General features: G+C 37.9%; 1 protein-coding gene across 1 annotated transcript; it reads left to right on the top strand.

Annotated features, from left to right (window-relative positions):
- The first annotated feature begins 11498 nt into the window (after positions 1 to 11498).
- On the top strand, positions 11499 to 12509 carry Cavporv1r629 (vomeronasal 1 receptor cavPorV1R629). The gene has a single exon (NM_001167413.1). It carries the CDS (start codon positions 11559 to 11561, stop codon positions 12507 to 12509), a length of 951 nt encoding a protein of 316 aa, NP_001160885.2. The 5' UTR covers positions 11499 to 11558.
- The last annotated feature ends 7178 nt before the right edge of the window (positions 12510 to 19687 follow it).

Below are 19687 nucleotides of genomic sequence, written 5' to 3'. Positions count from 1 at the left end.
GAGTCTTTCAATGGAGTTTAGGGGGTCTTCTATGTAGAGTATCATGTCATCTGCAAATAATGACATTTTAACTTCCTCTTTTCCTATCTTTACCCCTTTTATTTTTCTCTCTTGTCTAATTGCTCTGGCTAGTACTTCCAGTACTATATTAAATAGGAGTGGTGATAAAGAACATCCTTGTCTTGTGCATGATTTTAAAGTAAAGGCTTTCAATTTTTGGCCATTTAGTATGATACTGGCTGTTGGTTTGCCATAGAAAGCCTTTATTATATTGAGGTAAAGACCATCTATTCCAATTTTCTGTAGAGTTCTTATCATGAATGAATGTTGGACCTTATCAAAGGCTTTTTCTGCATCTATGGAAATGATCATGTGATTCTTATTTTGGCTTTATTGATATGGTGGATTACATTTATTGATTTATGTATGTTGAACCATCCCTGCATACCTGGGATGAATCCCACTTGGTGTTGGTGTATAATCTTGATGATTTGCTGCATGCTATTTGCCAATATTTTATTGAGGATTTTTGCATCTGTGTTCATTAGGGAGATTGGTCTGTAGTTCTCTTTTTCAGTTGGGTCTTTCCCGGGTTTTGGTACTAGAGTAATATTTGCTTCTGGGAGTGACTTGGGAAGAATTGCTTCCCTTTCAATTTCATTGAAGAGTTTGGGGAGTGTCGGTATTGGGTCTTGTTTGTATTTCTTGTAGAATTCTGCAGTAAATCGGTCTGGGCCTGGGCTCTTCTTTGTAGGTAAGGAATTAGATACATGTACAATTTCATTGATAGAGATTGGGTTATTCAGCAGTTTTGCATCCTCTTGATCTAGCTTTGGTACTTCATATGTTTCTAAGAATCTGTCTCTTTCTTCTGTGTAATCAAACCTTTGAGAGTAGAGATTTTCCAAATAGGTGTTGATGATCTTCTGTATTTCTATTGAGCCTGTAGTGACTTCACCTTTTTCATTTCTTATTGCATGGATTTGAGCTCTTTCTTCCCTTCTTTTAATAAGGTTGGCTAGAGGCTTATCCATTTTATTTATTCTTTCAAAGAATCAACTTTTTGATTTGTTGATTCTTTGGATTGTTTTCTTAGTCTCTATTGCGTTGATTTCTGCTCTGATTTTTATAATTTCCTCTCTTCTTTTGGCTTTGGGCTTTACTTGCTCTTCTTTTTCTATCTCTTTGATGTGTAGCATCATGTTATTTATTTGTATTCGCTCTGTTTTCCTGATGTGGGAGCTCAGTGCAATAAATTTTCCTCTGAGGACAGCTTGCATTGCATCCCATAGATTTCGGTAAGTTGTATCTGTATTTTCGTTTGTTTGTAGGTATTGCTTAATTTCTTTTTAATTTCCTCTGTGACACACTGATTACTCAGGAGTGTGTTATTCAGTTTCCTTGTGTTTGTAGGATTTTTGCAATAACTTTTATCGTTGATTACTAATTTCATGGCGCTTTGGTCTGATAGCATGCAAGGGATAATTTCAATGCTTTTGCATTTATTTAAATATATTCTGTGAATTAATATATGGTCTGTTTTAGAGAATGGCCCATGTACTGCTGAGAAGAATGTGCATTCTGTTGTTGTTGGGTAGAATACTCTGTATATATCTATTAAGTCCATTTGTTCCCAGGCGCAATTCAGTTTTTTTATTCCTTTGTTGATTTTCTTTTTGGTTGATCTGTCCATTGGTGTCAATGGTGTGTTAAGATCTCCTGTCAGAATTGTATTACTACTGATTTGGTTTTTCATTTCTGTTAGTACTTGTTTTATATAACTGGGTGCTCTGGAGTTTGGTGCATATATATTTAAGATAGTTATATCTTCCTCTTGGAGTTTTCCCCTAACCAGTATGTAGTGACCTTCTTTATCCTTTCTAATCGTTACTGGCTTGAAGTTGACTTTGTCTGCAAACAGAATAGCTACCCCAGCTTTTTTTTTTTTTTTTTTTTTTTGGTTTCTGTTGCATGGAATGTTGTTTTCCATCCTTTGACTTTGAGTCTGTGAGTATCCTTTTGAGTTAATTGGGTTTCTTGTAAACAGCATATGGTTGGATTTTGTTTCTTGATCCAATCTGCCAGTCTGTTTCTTTTAATTGGTGTATTGAGACCATTTACATTAATAGTAAGAACTGTTATAAATTGGTTTATTGTTGCCATGTTATTTTTCTGGCATTACATGTTTATCTTCTGCTCTGTTCAACTGTCTGCTTTGTTTAGTGATTTTTTCCCTAAATGTATCTAGGCTGTCTTTCAGTATTCTTTGCAGGGTTGGCTTGTTGATCATGAAGTTTTTCAGCTGATCTTTGTCATGGAAGTATTGTATTTCCCCATCAAATCTGAAGGACAGTTTTGCAGGGTACATCAGTCTAGGTTGAAAATCATTTTCCTTTAGGATCTAAAATACATCACTCCATGCTCTTCTTGACTTTATTGTTTGTGCTGAGAAGTCTTCTGTAATTCTGATAGGTTTTCCTTTATAGGTGATCTGTCTTTTCTCTCTGACAGTCTTTAATATTCTATTCTTTTGTTCCGTTTCTGAGATGGTCATTATTATATGTCTGGGTGTAGATTTATTTTTGGTTGTGACTATTTGGAGATCTATATGCTTCATTGATCTTGATATCAGTTTCCAATCTTATGTTTGGGAAATTTTCAGCTATTACTTCTCTAAATATCCTCTTGATATCCTTTATATTGTCCCCTTCTTTTTCATTTATCCCTATCAATCTTATGTTGTTTCTCTTTGTGTCATCCTGTAGGTGTTGAATTGTTATTTCCTGATTTCTTGTTATTTTTATAAGATCTTTTCTTTCCTGTTCACTTGTTGCAATCTTGTCTTCAAGGTCTGAGATTCTATCTTCACATTCATTGAGGCAGTTTTTACAACTTTCAGTGGAGTTTTTGATTTCCTGTATATCTCTTTGCATCTGTTTTATGTATTCTGTTTGCTTCCTATACTTTTCCTCTAGGGATTCTATCCTTCCGTTTAGTTCCTCTGATTTTTTTAACTGTCTCTTCTTTAGCTATGTTTAGCATCTGCTTCATTTCTTTTACCAATTCTTCTTTCATCTGAGAGAATATTTCTAGTTTGAATTACTTGAGGGCTTCCCATACTTGCTTCTTTATTTCGGTTACCATTATTTCCGGTATTTCAGTCATGTAGCATGTATTTTCTTCTATGCATGTTGCTCCTGGACTTTCTTGGGATGGGCTGGATGTTTGAGATTGCATTTTAGACTTTCGTTTTGTTATTTTCCTGTATTTGGAAGCTTCAAGTGTTCCAGGTGTGGGAGAGAGATCCACCAGCGTGGGATGGGGTACCCTGCAATGGCCCCACTCACTGGACCCAGCAGGGGACTATGGCCTGCTCCTCAGGCCAGGAAGAGTGTTTCCTCAGGCTGGGTGGAGCTCCCAGCCCCTGCTGCCACAGTCTGTGATCTGGCCTTGTGCTCGGGTCTGGTGGAGAACTGGTGTGGGTCCCCAGGTCAGGTCGAAAGTTCCTGCAGGCTGGGAAGAGCTCCCAGCCACAGCTGTTACTCTTACCCTTCTGGCCTAGTCTCTGGCCTGATGGGGAGCTGGTCTGGTCCCCCAAGTCAGGGAGAAAGTTCCCGCAGGCTGGGCAGAGCTCCCAGCCACAGCTGTTATTCTTACCCTTTGGTGGGGAGCTGGTATGGTCCCCCAAGTTAGGGAGAAAGATCCCACAGGCAGTGGTACAAGCGCCTCTGTTACTGCTTTTGTTTGGGGGCCCGGATCTTGCTGGAGTTTTATTCTCTCCCCCACATAACACACCACGTCAAACTACACCTCCGCCGTGTTATTCGCCAACACTCCACTTCTCCCAGCTGCCCGGGCCACAGGCAGCAGCAGCCACCGCCCCATTTTCCTATATTTCTGTGTTTCAAGTGTTATTTGAAAGCTTCCTCAAGGTCTGTTGGAATTCCCCTTCTATGTTTGCAGCTCCTGAGACTCTGGCACCCTGTTACCCCAAACCACTTGGGCCTGTAGAACCAATGGCCCTTTTCTGCCTGTTTAGAACTCCGTAGTTCCAGATAAGCTGGGCTTCAGGGACACTGTGCACCCACCTGCTTGTTGAAAGCTCCACAGTTCTCCAAGCGCAGCTGGGATGGGGAGGCAGATGTACATGCCTCAAACCCACTTATCCACTTCACTGCACCCAGAAGCCTGGAGCGTCCTGGACAGTCTGGGCTTTGGGCAGAGTGCGCTGAGCATTTACCACAGGCCATGGGGCCTCTAGAACCTGCGATGCTCCCCTGCTTGCTGAGATATCCACAGTCCTCCAGACACATGGGGAGGTGGATGTAGGTGCCCCATATCTGCCAAGCCCCTCCTCTGCACACCGATGGTGAGGTGCAGGACTCCCAAATAGGCTGGGCTCCGGGGATAGTGTACACCTGCCTACTTGTTGGAAGCTCCACAGTTCTCCAAGCGCAGCCAGGCTGGGGAGGCGGATGTAGATGCCACAAACCCACCTATCCACTTCACTGCACCCGGAAGCCTGGAGGGTCCCGAACAGTCTGGGCTTTGGGCAGAGTGCGCTGAGCGCTTACCACAGGCCACGGGACCTCTGGAACCTGTGATGCTCCCCTGCTTGCTGAGATATCCACCGATACACTAAATTTTAAAAAAAAGAACTACACGTGGAGTAGATCAGGAGGCAGGGTCTACAGAGATGCTATTTATAGGAAATGTAATTAACATGAAAAAGAGTATATGGACTGAAAATCAAATATGTGAAAACAATGCTCTATGTGACAGAGAACTGGAGAGTAATAGGGGCAACTAGACCAGTATTTGTGGATAGGTTGGAAAGATAGGTAAAGGAATACAACTAGAGATCAAGTCCATGAGAGAGAAGGTCCAGAACCACTTAGGTAAACAGTAGGTTCTCCCCTCCCCAATTTAAAACAAGGGTCTTGATGAAATCCAAAAGTGCACTGTGTATCCTGGGCAAGTGAAAGAGGAGGGACAGTCTTTAAAAAGATGGCAGAAGACATTGTTAATAGTGTATCAGGATTTAAAACCCACATTACTTGCACCACTCTGCTTAAATAGATTTTATTTTGTCTCAGTTTGTCTACCTGCATTAGATTTGAGGACACAGACAGCTTTATGCCAAAAACACCAGGACAGTAATCATCTTTAATTTCCTATTAACTTAATCTGGAGCCCGGTATGACTTATACTGTGATGATCTTAGTTAGATCTGGTTTCTTTGATTGCTGTTTAGTATCGACATATTTTATTCAAAACTGATATGATTGATAGTATCAAGTCTGAGAGTATAGGCAAGTACACTGAAGATGACAAGACTCTATGATACACATTCTGATTTGATTACTGCCTGTTTTTGAAGTTTTATACCACATACAAAGTTGTGTTTTTTATTAATACTGTTATGTACTGATGTATTCAATTATGCTATGTCTGATGATATAGCCAGTTCTATTGAAGATAACAAGAGACAACACAGCACTATGGTAGAACTCCTTGTACAATGGTCTTATATGTCTTTTTTGTTTCATGTGTTTGTGGGAATATGTTTTGTTTTGTCTTGCTTTGTTTTGTCTCTCCCTCTAATATAGAAAGGATAGAAATACATTTTAAGACTCATGCATGTGTAGAACCTATAAACAGTTTATGAGAATTGATCTTATGACACATGATGAAATGAACAAATACTTTGAAGAAAAAGAGACACTAAAGTACCCAGTGCTGATCCTGGAGTGTCATAATGTGACACCCATTAATCTTTGTTCAGAGTGATAATAACCTGCTTGGGTTTCTTCAATCTCAACATAATTGAAGATATGGAAAACTGCATGTATGTTTAAGTGTATAGGATTGATATCCATATTTCTAAGCTTTTGTTGGATAGTTGAACAGAACTGGTTGCAATCTTAGTGTTTGAATCCCCACTTTATATGCTCCACTTTAGTATCTTGAATAACTATTTGTACGAGGACAATCTGTAATCATCAACTAGTTATTTCTTAGTGTTTATTTTTTTTTCTTTGAACATATATATTATTTCTACCTGTTTTCTGTTTTTGTTAGTCTTTCTTTAAATATTTTTTTAAAGACTACAGTACCCAGTGCTGATCCCAGAGTGTCATGTGAAATCCAGCAATACTTTATTCTTTGTTCAAAATGATTTTAGCCTGCTTTAGTTTGTTTCATCTCAAAATAAATGAAGATATGGATAACTGTATGTATGTTTAAGTGTATATGGTTAATAATTATATTACTAAGTTTTTGTTGGATAGTTGAACAGACCTGTTTATAGTCTCACTGTTTGAATTCCCACTTTATGTATTCCACTTTTGTATCTTGAATGACTATTTGTAAAAGGACAGTATGTAAATATCAACTAGTGATTTTTTACTGTTTACTTTTTCTTTGAATGTACGTATTATTTCTACCCATTTTCTGTTTTCTTTAGTCTTTCTCTAAATAATTTTTTAAAAAATATGTCTCCAATACCTTTCATTTACATTAGTTGACTCAAATATGTTGGTTTGTATAAGTTCTTTATTCTTTTCTACTTGTGCATCTCTCTGCTTATGCTAGCATTACACTGTTTTAAGTGTCTTTTACAGTGCAACATCTTTTATAGTGAAAAAATCTACAGGTTCAGTTATTATGCTCAAAATTTGTTACTTACAGTCTCCTGCACATCTACATATATTTTAAGACAATTTTTGTCCAGTACTTCCAAGATTTTGAAGCTGCTACTGGGGCACCTGGCATTCTCCTGTAGAGGAATAAAGATCTCTTTCTAACTGTTCCTGTGAAATATGGGCCTCTGGAGGCACTGGTTATGAGCTCTGAAGCATCAACTTAATGTAGTTCTTTCGTCTGGAAGATACAAAACTAATCAGCAGATTACAGATACTGGTAGTACAATTACTGCAGAATGGCATTAGTGGAGCTTCCTTTCTACCTGTGCTATCACAATTTGAGCTTCTGCAGCATCAAGTATCTGCCCTTCCTAGTGCATCTGGCTGCTTTGGTAAGGATAAGCTATTGACTATAACACCCATAGTCTGAGATCTTTCACCAACATCCTTTCCTGCCTGGCAATGTTCTTATGTTACAGAAATTAGTCCTCAGACATGCCTCTACTGCCATACCACACTGATATACCTGATCTCATCTGATCTTGAAAGGTAAGCAACATCAATTCTGCTTAGCACTTCCGTGGAAGGCTTAGCTTGGGATAGACTAATTGTTCCTCAATCCATCATGAAGATTCCTGTGCACCGCTCCCAATCCATAAGTCACCCAGTCCTACTCTAAGCCCCAGTTTCCCCTGAGTTGAGTTTCTCCAATTTGAAGCTACTTTAATTTTTATTTCCCACCAAATGGAGCTCAGAGTAGATACAGTGAGGCTCAGAAACACATTCAGTCTGGATATCTTCTTCCACATGTCCACTAGCATGCACAGACTGTGAGCACCTCAAAATCCAACATTCCTCTCTGGCTACAATGTTTCTTCAGTTCTTTTCCCAGCTTTTTTTTGAACTACTGTGTTGTCTTTTTCTTGATTATATGAGATGTCATAAAAATATGTGATGAGTTTTCAAATTAAATTATATTTTTTGTTGTAAAGACTTTGTCATTAACGTCCCTCAAAATACTCCAGACTATTACTATCTCATTTTTTGGACCATATACTTGTTATTTTATTTTATTTATTATCAAGAGTGAATTTTATTTTTCAGTCAACATCCAGAATTTTCTACCTATTGTTTGTGAACTTCTAGAAACCATTTACAGAAAGATTTTACTTCTGTTAGATTTCCTGACAGAACTTCAATATTAATTGCCATTCAACTGCATCACAAAGCTAGAATTAATGGAGGTACTTCTGCAGCTTAGTCCCCTGTTGTTGACATTTGTAGAATTATGTTCTCATTTTTACTAGTGTCTCTTAAAATCCTTCCCAGGTATTTTTGTCTCCCTCCATTGCTCTTCTAATAACATAAATGTTGAAACAATGCAGTGAGATAACGAATAAGATGTAACTAGATTTAGGCAAAAAAAATTAAGGAAAGCAGGGATACAATGAGATTGGTTCACTACATTCTCTCATGTAGGACTCTGCATTTGTTTTTTTTTTTAATTTTATTTAAGAGGAAAAAGAGAAAAACACAAAACAAAACAAAGTGGTGTAAGGGTACACATAATACAGAACTTCAAAAAAAAAACCATAACAGTAAGAAATCACCTGTTAATAGATTACATATTATCATCTTGGAAATAGTTGCTCAAATCACAGTATCAAAGATTACAAAGTGGACATTCAAACAGAGAGACTGCAAACAGCTGTGTTCAATGATCCAAAAACATTGATATAGTCAGCTATTTAACACCCCTAAACACACTTGCTGTTATATCCGTTAGAGCTCTTTTTTTTCCCCTCTCTTTTTTACAACAAAATTTACACATTTTGGATTTTATTACTCCTTAGTTCTTATTACTTTTTGACTTTGCATTTCTTGCCCGACTTTACGAGTCTCCCTGCAGTTGTCAGGGAGAAATAATAGTCTCTCCAAAAGTTTAGTATTCTCTTAAGAGATCCTAAAAAGAAACTTGTATATGCTGTTGACGTTCACCCCCTAGGAAAAAATAGCTGTCAAAATTGGCCTCAACTCCCCAAGCTGACACACTCATTGCCACCACAGATGAAGTGATAATTACAGGTCTGAGGGGAGGTAAATTCACAGAGTCTCAGACCCATATATCAGGCACTAGCTACCTCCCTACAGCATTAATCTCGGGCATGGAGAGAGGAGAGTGTCACACTGTGATCTCCAACCTGGGAAAATGAGGCATCCTGGTGAGTACTTTCCATCGCAATCAGCAAGGCAGAGTTAATAAAGGAAAATTTATATGCAGACTGTGGCTAAAGGCCCCAGAGTAAAGGATTCTGGATTAAGCCTGACTGAATGCCAAAGCTAAACAAGAAGCAGACACTTTCCTAAGTAATGGGCTCAGAAAGTAAAGACATGAGGTTTCTAGAACTTCTGCTAATCCTTGATAGTGTCTAAATTAATGTGATCTTCACTGGCAGTGATTTTGTGGTGTGGTCTATGTGACCTTGCAGCCTGATATTTAACATGCTTACTGAAATTGTTCTAATTGATATAAACTTTAAATTACAGTTAGAAATAACAAGGCAATCTAATATATAGAAGAAGGATGACGTCAGTAAGGCTCTATTATTTACCTGAAAGTTTTAAAGGGCAGTTTTTAAATATCTTTTCAATACACCCATCAGCATGCACACACAAAGACAAATTTCAAATATGTGTGATGGATGTTTCATGAATTTGTGTTACTAATATGTAATCTTTGCATAATCATGCTATTACATCATTATATAACATTGAGGTGTATCATTTTTACCTGTTAAGCACTGGAATATGTACCACACAATATAAAATAGGTAACAGAAGGAAATACCTGTGCCATTACCTAAAAGGAAAAAATTTAAAAATTATTTTTCAGTCTAAGAAATCATAAATACACATTTTAGCAGTACAACACTGAGTCTCTGATTTCTCCACATCTATAAAGAGTATGATCAATTCACAAGAAAAAATCATCCTACACAGGAAGTGCATTCAGTGAATGGACAAATAGAAAGATTTTTCTTTAAGGATGCAACATGTAATTTATGTAAACATTAATTGTATCTCTTCTAAAAGTGTTCAGCATGTTGATTGTCTTCTGAGTGTTTTCTTTCTTAAATTTAGGGTAGCAATAGATAAGAAAAACTTAGGATAATCATTACTGCTTTCCATAATTTTCTGGCAGTTATAATTAATATAATTTTCACATATTTAAAAATCTGCTCATGAATTGTAACAAGCCATCCCAGAATTGCAATCTCATGGAAGATACACATATAGAAGGAATCTCTGTATTGTCCATTAAAATTAGCTTTGAACAGAAAACTTTCTTAAACAACAAAATGCATTAAACTTTACATTGCACTATGAAGCCCAAAACGAACCCAAATGCACTCCTTTAACATTTACATAAGTAAGTTTCTATGTCTTGCATTACCATTTTACATCTTCATATTCTGGAACACAGACCTTATTTCATTGGTAGTAGTTTCAGTTATCTCAAGGATCCAATAGCAAATAAGAAAATCACATGAAATGAATAACCAGTTTGTCACTATCCTACACTCTTGCAGAATGTATTGGAGTTACATCCCAAAATTTAGTATATGACATGGTTATTGAACAATTCCTGTAACAGTAATTAATGCACTTGGTTCAGAACCGGAGGGCAATTGAGTTATTCAGCAGCTTTCCTGGCATTCTCTTTTTTCCTTATTGCACACAGGTTATCAGGAATCTGCTTCTTGCCACAGTAATGTCCCTCAGTGCACCTATGTTTTTTAAGCATTCAGATGTTCACTCATAATTGATGCTGACCAGTAGTATAAATGTGCAAAGGTATATGGAAATGTAACATCAAATATTATAAAAGAAGATAGCAGGGACATATTAAAAAGTCATATGTAATGCTTGATTCCTTTTAGAACCCAGGGATACAGCTTTTAAGAAAGCATGGCGGTTCTCCATGTTATCACTCAGCCAGGATCAAGGCCATCCCTTGCTCTAACTGAGATGTTAATTTAGACACATACTTAATCTGTTTGTGCTTAAGATTGCCTTATATTTGTAGTTCCTCATCTTACTCATGGCTGCATCATAGATGATGAAGAATGAATTAGTCATCATGACTGTCCACTTCCCAACAGGAATTTATACATAAAAAGAGCTCCATAAATGTGTAAATCACTAAAAGGAAAACATTCAGCACATTGTTCTCAATGGGAACCAGTGGCAGGTGGGTACTGATGCTTCATGTGATATCAGGTCCTGACCTTGATCCCCAATCTCCCAAACAAGTGAAGTTTTAGATAAATGAGACAAGTAGTATGATATTTGGGATACAGGAGGATCAAACCCTTTAGCCAAGTTTAAGACTCTGAAGGCTAAGATAATGACCACTCATATTTATTCGGTCCAAAACAAAGAACAGGGAAACTGAAGAAAGTATGAGCAATGAGCAGGACTTTAGGAGTCACTTCAAAGACTTCTCCAAGTGGAAAATTATTCCAATTTAGGAGAACCATCTTATCTCCATGATGATACTTATGGTAGAAGTGAGACTGCAGGAGTGAGATTTCTGCAGCTGCAGTCCCTACTTAATTAGTTCTACAGACAATGTATCCTCAGCTGTGGCCTTACGGTGCCTTTTGAAGTGTCTCTGGCCTCACAGGCCACTACAGGTCTCAACCAGGACCAGTGATTCATAAAGCTTCACTTACTATGACCCACTATGCAAGGGGCCTAGGCCAAGGATAGACTCACAGATAAACAGAGAAAGCCAGTTAATTTTTAAAATGCTTCTCAGAGCTGCTTCATAGTGATCACCAAAAACATGACTTGGTACATGCAGCCCATGCCTCATCTTGCCTTGCAGGGTACTCAGCACAGACAACAGGAATGGGTAGGATGGCAGCCCTTGAAGTGGTCATAGGAGTGATCCTCTTTTCACAGACTGTGATGGGGGTTTTGGGCAATTCCTCTCTTCTCTACCAGTATCTATTCCTTTACTTCATTGGGTGCAGGTTAAAGTGCACAGACCTGATTCTTAATCACTTGATTTTTGCCAACCTCTTAACCCTCCTGTGTAGAGGAGTACCCCACACCATGGAAGCTTTTGGCTGGCAAGTTTCCCTTGGTAATGTGGGGTGCAAAATACTCTGCTACCTACAAAGAGTGGGCAGGGGAGGGTCCATCTGCACCATCTGTTTCCTGAGTGTCTTCCAGGCCATCAGCATCAGCCCCAGGAATTCCAAATGGGCAGAGCTTAAAATGAAGGCTTCCAAGTATGTTGACTTCACCTTGTGCCTTATCTGGGTCCTGTACAGCCTTATAAATGTTAGTTTTCTTAAGTATGTAACTGGAAATTGGAAAAACGAAAATCACACAAGCCTCAAATATCATGGATACTGTTCTAGTATTCGTCATGACAAAATTGCAGAGTCATTATATGCAGCCCTGCTGTCCCTCCCTGATGCTTTGTGTGTGGGGCTCATGCTCTGCTCCAGCATCTCCATGGTTTCCATGCTGTACAGGCACAGGCGGCAGATGAGACAGATCCACAGGACTAATGCTAGCCCCAGATCTTGTCCTGAATCCAGAGCAACCAAACACATCCTTCTCCTGGTCATCTCCTATGTCTGTTTTTACACACTCTCCTGCATCTTTCAAGTTTGGTTGTCTTTTACATATAATCCCACCTTTTTCCTGTTGAAAATATCTGCAATAGTTTCTGGGTGTTTCCCAGCTATCAGCCCTCTTCTGCTCTTGAGGTGTGAATCCAGAGCATCCAGGTTCTGTTTTGCCTGTATAAGGAATGGAAAAGCACCTATTTACATGACAAATGGGTAAATTTTTAAAGTTTTTACATTATTGGAGTTTGTCTCCATCATCCTACAGAATTATTCACACTTACACATTCATATTACATGAGGATACAGATTTACACAACTGCACTTGTGTATTAGATACTTCTGTGTTTATATGTTGTTCTTTATCATTTATCCAGCAATAATTCCAGAAAATTTTCTTTAACAATGATGTATTCCATAAATACTAGTTACAAGAAAGGCAAGCTGATTTAACATGCAGTAAATCTTTTATATATTTATGTATTCTGAGTGTTTAACTTGATAAAATACAAGATATGTATTTTTCATTTATCCACTTTTCTGTTTGTATCTTGGCTATGTCTGGTATAAGAAAGATCCAGTGATTGTAGTCAAACATTATTTCACTTTAGCAACTGTAATTAGCCTTACATTTTTCATATAACACTGGACTTATTTGGGCACTAATCATCAACCTATTTTTGCCACTATTACCCTGGTTACATTTTCTTGGCTGATTTCAACTATCTTAATTGATTTCCTTAATGCTACATTTCATCATGGGAGATTAAATGCATGCCATTATTTGTTGATATTGGCACATTTTCTAGCACTAAAACACACTCCTAGATGCTTTATTTCTTCTTTTTAAAAGCTAGTAAGTACAAGCTGATAACCTTTTCTTAAACATTCACAATTCCATTGTGTACTCATATATTTCCCTTTCAAAAATTTATTTTAAAGGGAATGAAACAAAATAATAAAATGGAACAAAACACTGGTATCATTTGAACAATTGAAAGCAGATGTCTTGTGCTCTGGGTGAATGATTTGGGGATGAAAATGCACAATGTATGTACCAATGTATGTACCCTGATTGATGCGCTTTGAAATTTCATTGTAGATTTTCCTCTTATTTTTCTTCTCTTCCTCCTACTTCTTGTTTCTTTCTTTGTTTATTTTCGTCTTTGAATAAAATGGATTTTTTAAAAATGGACCAAAACTAAACAGTAAGAACAATATTGGATTTCAAAAACTGGACAGAAGGAAATGCCCCATAGTTGCAATATTGCATATTGTTATTCTCTAAATAGATAATCAGACTATCAGCTTTAGGCCTGCAATATCAATCAAATAATTCTAACATTTTTTTTTACATCACTTGCTATCATCTCAGACTGTGTTCCTCTGAATCAGCCAGGTGCTTATGTGGGTGGTGGCAGGCAGCTTTTCTTGTCTCCCAGCCTATACATCAGCTGGATCACAGGAGTGCATAGCTTGGCTTCTTGGTTCTCCTACCAGCCCACCACTGAAACTGGCTCATGAGAAGTTGCAGCTCAGCTTCTTGCTTCTCCTCCTGGCCTGAATGGCGACCACTGGCTCACGGGAAGGTATAGCTTCTTCATTTTCTTCTAAGCCCACAACTCCCACTGGCACATGGGAAGCCACAGTTTGGCCTCTTCATTCCCCTCCTGGCCCTCATGGCTGTCTCTGACACATGTGTCTCTGGCACATCTTGGATCTTGGCTGTTTACCTGGTCCATGACTGTCACTGGCTCATAGGAGGGCAGCTTATATTTCCCTCTTAACTGATGACTAGTAACTTACTCTACTGTATCTTTAAAACATTTTTACATATAAGTCATACATGCTGTGCTCAATGTTAGTTTTCCAAAAGGCTTTTGTAAATTGCACCTTGAGATGTTCTGATTTTCCCCAAAATACCTTTTGCGTTTTCCCCCTTTATGACTAATTAAAATCATTTTTGTATATAAGAATCTGTGATAATGTCTTTCATTTTTATCTAAAGCATCAAACTGTATTCTGAAGTTTTCATCCACAATCCACTCATAACCAGTTTGTTAGGTACTAGTGGTGATATGATCCTGTCATTTAAACCTAGTAATAAATTTCAACTCATTTTGAAAATATAGCATATGGTTTCTTTTGCCTCTCAATGTCCACTAACTAACCTTGGTTAATGTCACTTCTCCTCTGGCTTGGCTTTCATGAAAAGTCTCCTGCTCATTGTATCTGTTTTTTCTTCTTATTTCTTATGAGACAGTGAAGCATACAGTCAAGACCAGTCCTGATGTTAAAACTCTACAGTGGATGAGAATCAGGCAAGATTATGAAATTGAAATTATGATGATTCTTTCAGCCCCTTTCCAGGAACTACACTGTCAGAACCTGTCTACGGAGAGCACCGTGGAACTCCAGAGCACTAAGGTCTGAAACTTCCAAAACAAATCTGGACTGGTAAATTATTGCCAATTTCTGGTATTTGGATCTCTTAGCACTGTAGCATCTACCCAAACTCTCTTAATGGCATAGGGCCACCTGTATGTGCTCCTGGAGCAGCCTGCCTACATCTAAAATCATGGGGGCTTAAGACCTGTGTGGTTCAATTCATACAACACTGTATTCTGGGTGCACTTGTAGACCTGGAAATATTGTCCCAGAGCCTGAGAGACACACCTAGAAGTCTCCTCTCACCATTACAAGCCACTCCTCTTTTCTGGGATTTAAAAGGCCAGTGTCTCTCTCTTCAACTTTTACTATTTCTTTCTGCTTGCTTTACCACTCATGTCAGGGAGCCATTTATGATCTCCAATATTTAAAAGTACTTGCACATTTAGGGAAATTGAGAGCATAGTTATGCATGAAACTCAAGAAAAAACACTGTAAGGACCTCAGAAGGCCTTTAATTTACACCTCACTTTGATAACCATGGGGTACAAAGCATAAACTAAAAATCCAAACAATAACCAATTAAACAAAAATGCAATTTGGGAGGGATAAGATAGGTGATTTCCAGAATTCCATTTTTCTTATAATATTCATAAGTCTAGTTTCCACTCAAATAAAAAAAATTGAAAAGACAAGGAAACAAAACAATCAAAACTCATATAGGGAAACAAGAAACTGGTCCATTAAAAGGCCAAAAAAAAATTTCACTGTGGTGTAGCAAAAATTACCATGGAAAGAGAGCCCCAAAGTATCCAACAGGGCAGTCAGAGGCCAGATGGGTACAGTGGTAGAGAAATTGAAATAGAACTTGAGCAAGATAGCGATAAGGTAACATAGAGAAAACAAATAGCAACAGGAAGAATTGAAGCTGTGAATAAGGTCAGGTTCTAAACAAATATAATCTGAAGTCACTGTGGTTAACATCCTCATGGTATCAAGTGTCCTCTCCACCATGACACTGCACAGAATCTGTGATAATGACAGCAGGCAGGTACTGGGGTCACAAGGGTAATGCTCAGCACCAATCTAGAAACCTAGACACCCAAGAAAGGCAAACATTTTTCAGAGCAAGAAACCAGGAGGGCAACCACAATTGGACACTCACACAGGTGCCATTGTCCACAATGCAAGCAGAGTGACTGTCAATGGTTTCTACTGCCACCAGGTAATTTTCAATCACAACTCTTGTGAATATCACAAAATATCATCCACACTTAGCAAAACATTGAAATACTCATGATTTTTAAACCTTAGAAGAGAGCTCTTAATGCACTAAACGAAGAGTGCACATTACTCTATCACAAATTGCCATTAATAAAATGAGACCCATTAATAATTTTATTTAAAAAGGGGGGTAATTCATTGGGAAATATAACTATCTGTAAAAGATGTAATAGTCCAATATGGGAGTTGTGGCACATACTTGTAATCCCAATACTTGGAAAGTTGAGGTAGGAGGAATGCTGAGAGTTTGAGGCTTGTCTGTCTACAATTGAGTTCTAAGCTATCTTGAAATGCATAGTGAGACCCTATCTACAAAAGTTCAAAAGAAAATCATAGTTGAGAGAATTTCATTCATAAGTGGAGAAATTAAATAAATCTCATTTTACCTAACTTTTAATAATATACTAACACAACATCCCCTCATCATTTCAATTTTACATAAAATTTAGAAATCCATTGTTTATGGTATGATAATGAAAGACATGAAAATTGCCATGTGCCAATCAATATTTAAACATGTTTTATAATTCATTTAACCCTAACAATAACTCCAAACTTAAGCTATTATCCCTACAAATTCTGGGAGAACATGGCAGACAAATAACAGCAGCCATGGAGGCTCTCTGAGATTACCAGTTTAGAATCCAGGAGTAGTGCTGTGTGAGGAGTCCTACACGAGGGGAGAGGTACCCTGCCAACCCAGGAAAAAACTAAGCTGAGAGAAACCGTCTGGAAATGCAATCCTGATGCTGTAACAAGAACAGATAAAATCTCAGTGCAGAAGCTGGATCCCGCGCCACTGGAAGCTGTGATTTGAATTTCCTGCTGCTGCTACTGTGTCCCAATCCACACGGCAGGGAGAGAGACACGAGAGAGCTCTGAGAGCTGGAATCAGTGAACCAAATGATGTTGAGAGTGGGACTGGCAGGGAACCCTGCATCGACCTGTGGTGAGTGAGGGAAATGGGGACCCTTTCATAGACTAGGAGGCTCCAACAGAGGATATTCTGGGAACAAGGAGACTAGCTGGAACAGGGCCCTGCAGTGACTTTAGTCGCATATTCCCCTCTCAAGCAGGAGTGGTGGGGAGCACTTGGCCTGGTGACGCCACAGACTAAAATCCAGTAGGCTAACCCAAATCAGGTCCCTGCACCTAGCGGTGCACCCTAGCAGTGAAGCATTCAGTAGGTTGACCTGGAGGGGTGGGCCCAGCAGAGGCTTCCCAGGTCTGTGTCTCCCTAGTACACTGCAATGGGTGGGAACACCTAGCGGGCAAATTCAAACAAACTGTAACAGACAAAGAGAAAAAAAAAAAAACGGCCTCCTACATACGCTTGTATGGAACGAACAAAATGTATGGGAAAAGGGAGCAACAAGAAAGGGTCCTCAGTCCCCAATCCTGAGAACACTGATCCAGGAAAGGTAAATGCAAAAGAGAATGAAGACAGAAAACAGGCAATATCCGACATGGCACCTATAGACATAAAGCAGTATCTCCAGAGCCTCATAGACGAGTTCAAAAATGAAGTAATGAAATAAAGCAAGAAATAAGTAGAATAGTTAGAGAAATGCTAAGCACTGCACAAGAAAAAAACAGATGGTGCAATGAAAGAACAGAAAAAAAGGGGAGAATTGTTTGATGGAGAAAATAGAGAAAACATAGAATACGTGAAGCAGGTTCAAAGAGATTACCAGGAAACTAAAAACTCTATTGAAAGCTGGTATAACAGCTTGAAAGAAACTAAGGATAGATTATCAGAAGTGGAGGACAGATGTGTAAGGTGGGAGCATGAAATGAAAAACATTAAAAATAACAAGAAAACAAACAGCAATAATGCAAAGAGTAGAAGATGATAAGAGGATCTATAACTTAAGAATTAAGAACATAAAAGAAGAAGTAGGTACTCAAACAAATGAACTACAAAAGCTATTCACAGAAATAATCCAGGAGAATTTCCCTAATTTAGCAAAAGGTAAAGATACCCAGATGTATGAGGCGTACAGGACCCCACCCACCTACAACCCAAACAGAGCTACACCCAGGCATATACTAATCAAAATTCAAGAAATCCAATATAAGAACAGAATATTAAAAGCCGTCAAAGACAAGAAACAGATCACTTTCAAGGGAACACTCATCAGAATTATAGCAGACTTCTCGGCACAAACCATCAAATCACGTAGAGCTTGGGGGGAAATAATTCAAGCTTTGAAAGATAATAACCTCCAGCCAAGATTGATATATCCTGCACAACTGTCCCTAGAAATTGATGGAAAAACAAGGTGCTTCCAGGATAAAGAACAACTAGGGGAATTTGCAGCAACCAGTTCAACTGTACAGAGACTACTGCAGGATATTCTAAAAATGAAAAATACCAAGATTCCAGAAACAGTGGCAGAGCGGCCACAATGAATGGAGCAGAAAGTGAAATGAAGAGGACAAACTGACAACTGATAACAGAAAAAGAGCTCAACAGAAATGAGGCAGAGAAGTTTGGATGGTAGGAGCAGCCATTTAGGAGAAAACAAGACATCATAATAGGTAGTGCTGATTTAATATCCTCTTGTTTTGAAGTCCCATCAAGCTTTTGTTCTTCGGTCTCCATCGGTTTTAACCTGTTGTATCTTATTGGATTTTATTATATGTGATAATATAAACAAAAACGTTTATAGACATGGACATGATACAGAAACCATTGTTCATTTTCCGTTAGTTGATTCTAAATACCCTGTAATATTGTCATTCTCTTGAACGGTTTTACATTGTCTTGATATGTTTGATGCTACAGTATACAAAGTTATACTCAAAGATTTTAAGGTAAGAGACACTATGGTAACTACTATTATGTCGAGATTATCTTGTGGTGAAACACTATTTTGCTTAAATGGCTATGTTTTGACCTGCAATGTTTTGTTGTTATGCCCTCTTTTTTTTTATCTCAATCTCCTTTTTATTATCTACTTTTTCATTTTTATCCTTTTAATTAGGGGAAAAATAAAAATATAGCAGGATATATTATGGTAATCCACTTTGATTTCCTGTTAATTTGATTTGAAACTCTGTATTGCTCTCACCATCTTGTTTTGATTGATTTTCCTCTATTCTGTTATGCTTGATAGTACCAAGTTTGAAAGTATAGGCAACAACTATGAAGACAATAAGATTCGTTGTGACCCCCATTCTGGTTGACTATTATCTTCTTTTGAAGTCCTCTAATGTCTCCAGTGTTTTGGTTTTATTGGTCTTATTCTTTACTGTTTTGTACAATTTTATTATAACTGATGATATAGGCAATTCTTTTTAAGATAACAACAGGCATTATGGTAGCCATTGTTGATCACCTTGTATTTTGTTTTTACATTATGTATTATGTCCATCCTTTTAATTTGACTGACTCTATCCTGGTATGTCACATTTGGTTTTACTTTCTTCAAAAAAAAATGTAGTAAGAACTGTGGGTGTAATAAAACCCAAAATGTGTAATTGTCATTGTACAAAAGAAAGGAAAAGAAAGTTCTCTAAAAGATATAACTGCATATATATTTAAGTGTATAAGATAGATAACCATATTGCTTAGTTTTTTTGGATCATTGAACAAAACTGTTTGCAGTCTCACTGTTTGAAAGTCCCCTCCATATGCTTTAATTTTGTAACTTCAACAACTATTTCTAAGATGACAATATGTAATTAACTAGTGATTTCCTACTGTTTACTTTTTCTGAAATT

The sequence above is a fragment of the Cavia porcellus genome, unplaced genomic scaffold, assembly GCF_034190915.1.
Source record: "Cavia porcellus strain 051 isolate PalLab524CR breed Dunkin Hartley unplaced genomic scaffold, mCavPor4.1 scaffold_7, whole genome shotgun sequence".
Classification (NCBI taxonomy): Eukaryota; Metazoa; Chordata; class Mammalia; order Rodentia; family Caviidae; genus Cavia; species Cavia porcellus.
The sequence above is the reverse complement of the archived record's forward strand: the minus strand, read 5'-3'. Positions and strand labels throughout refer to the sequence as shown.

Excerpts from the sequence above, each read along its gene's own strand:
- Cavporv1r629 (NM_001167413.1), top strand. The coding sequence starts at position 11,559 with ATGGGTAGGATGGCAGCCCTTGAAGTGGTCATAGGAGTGATCCTCTTT.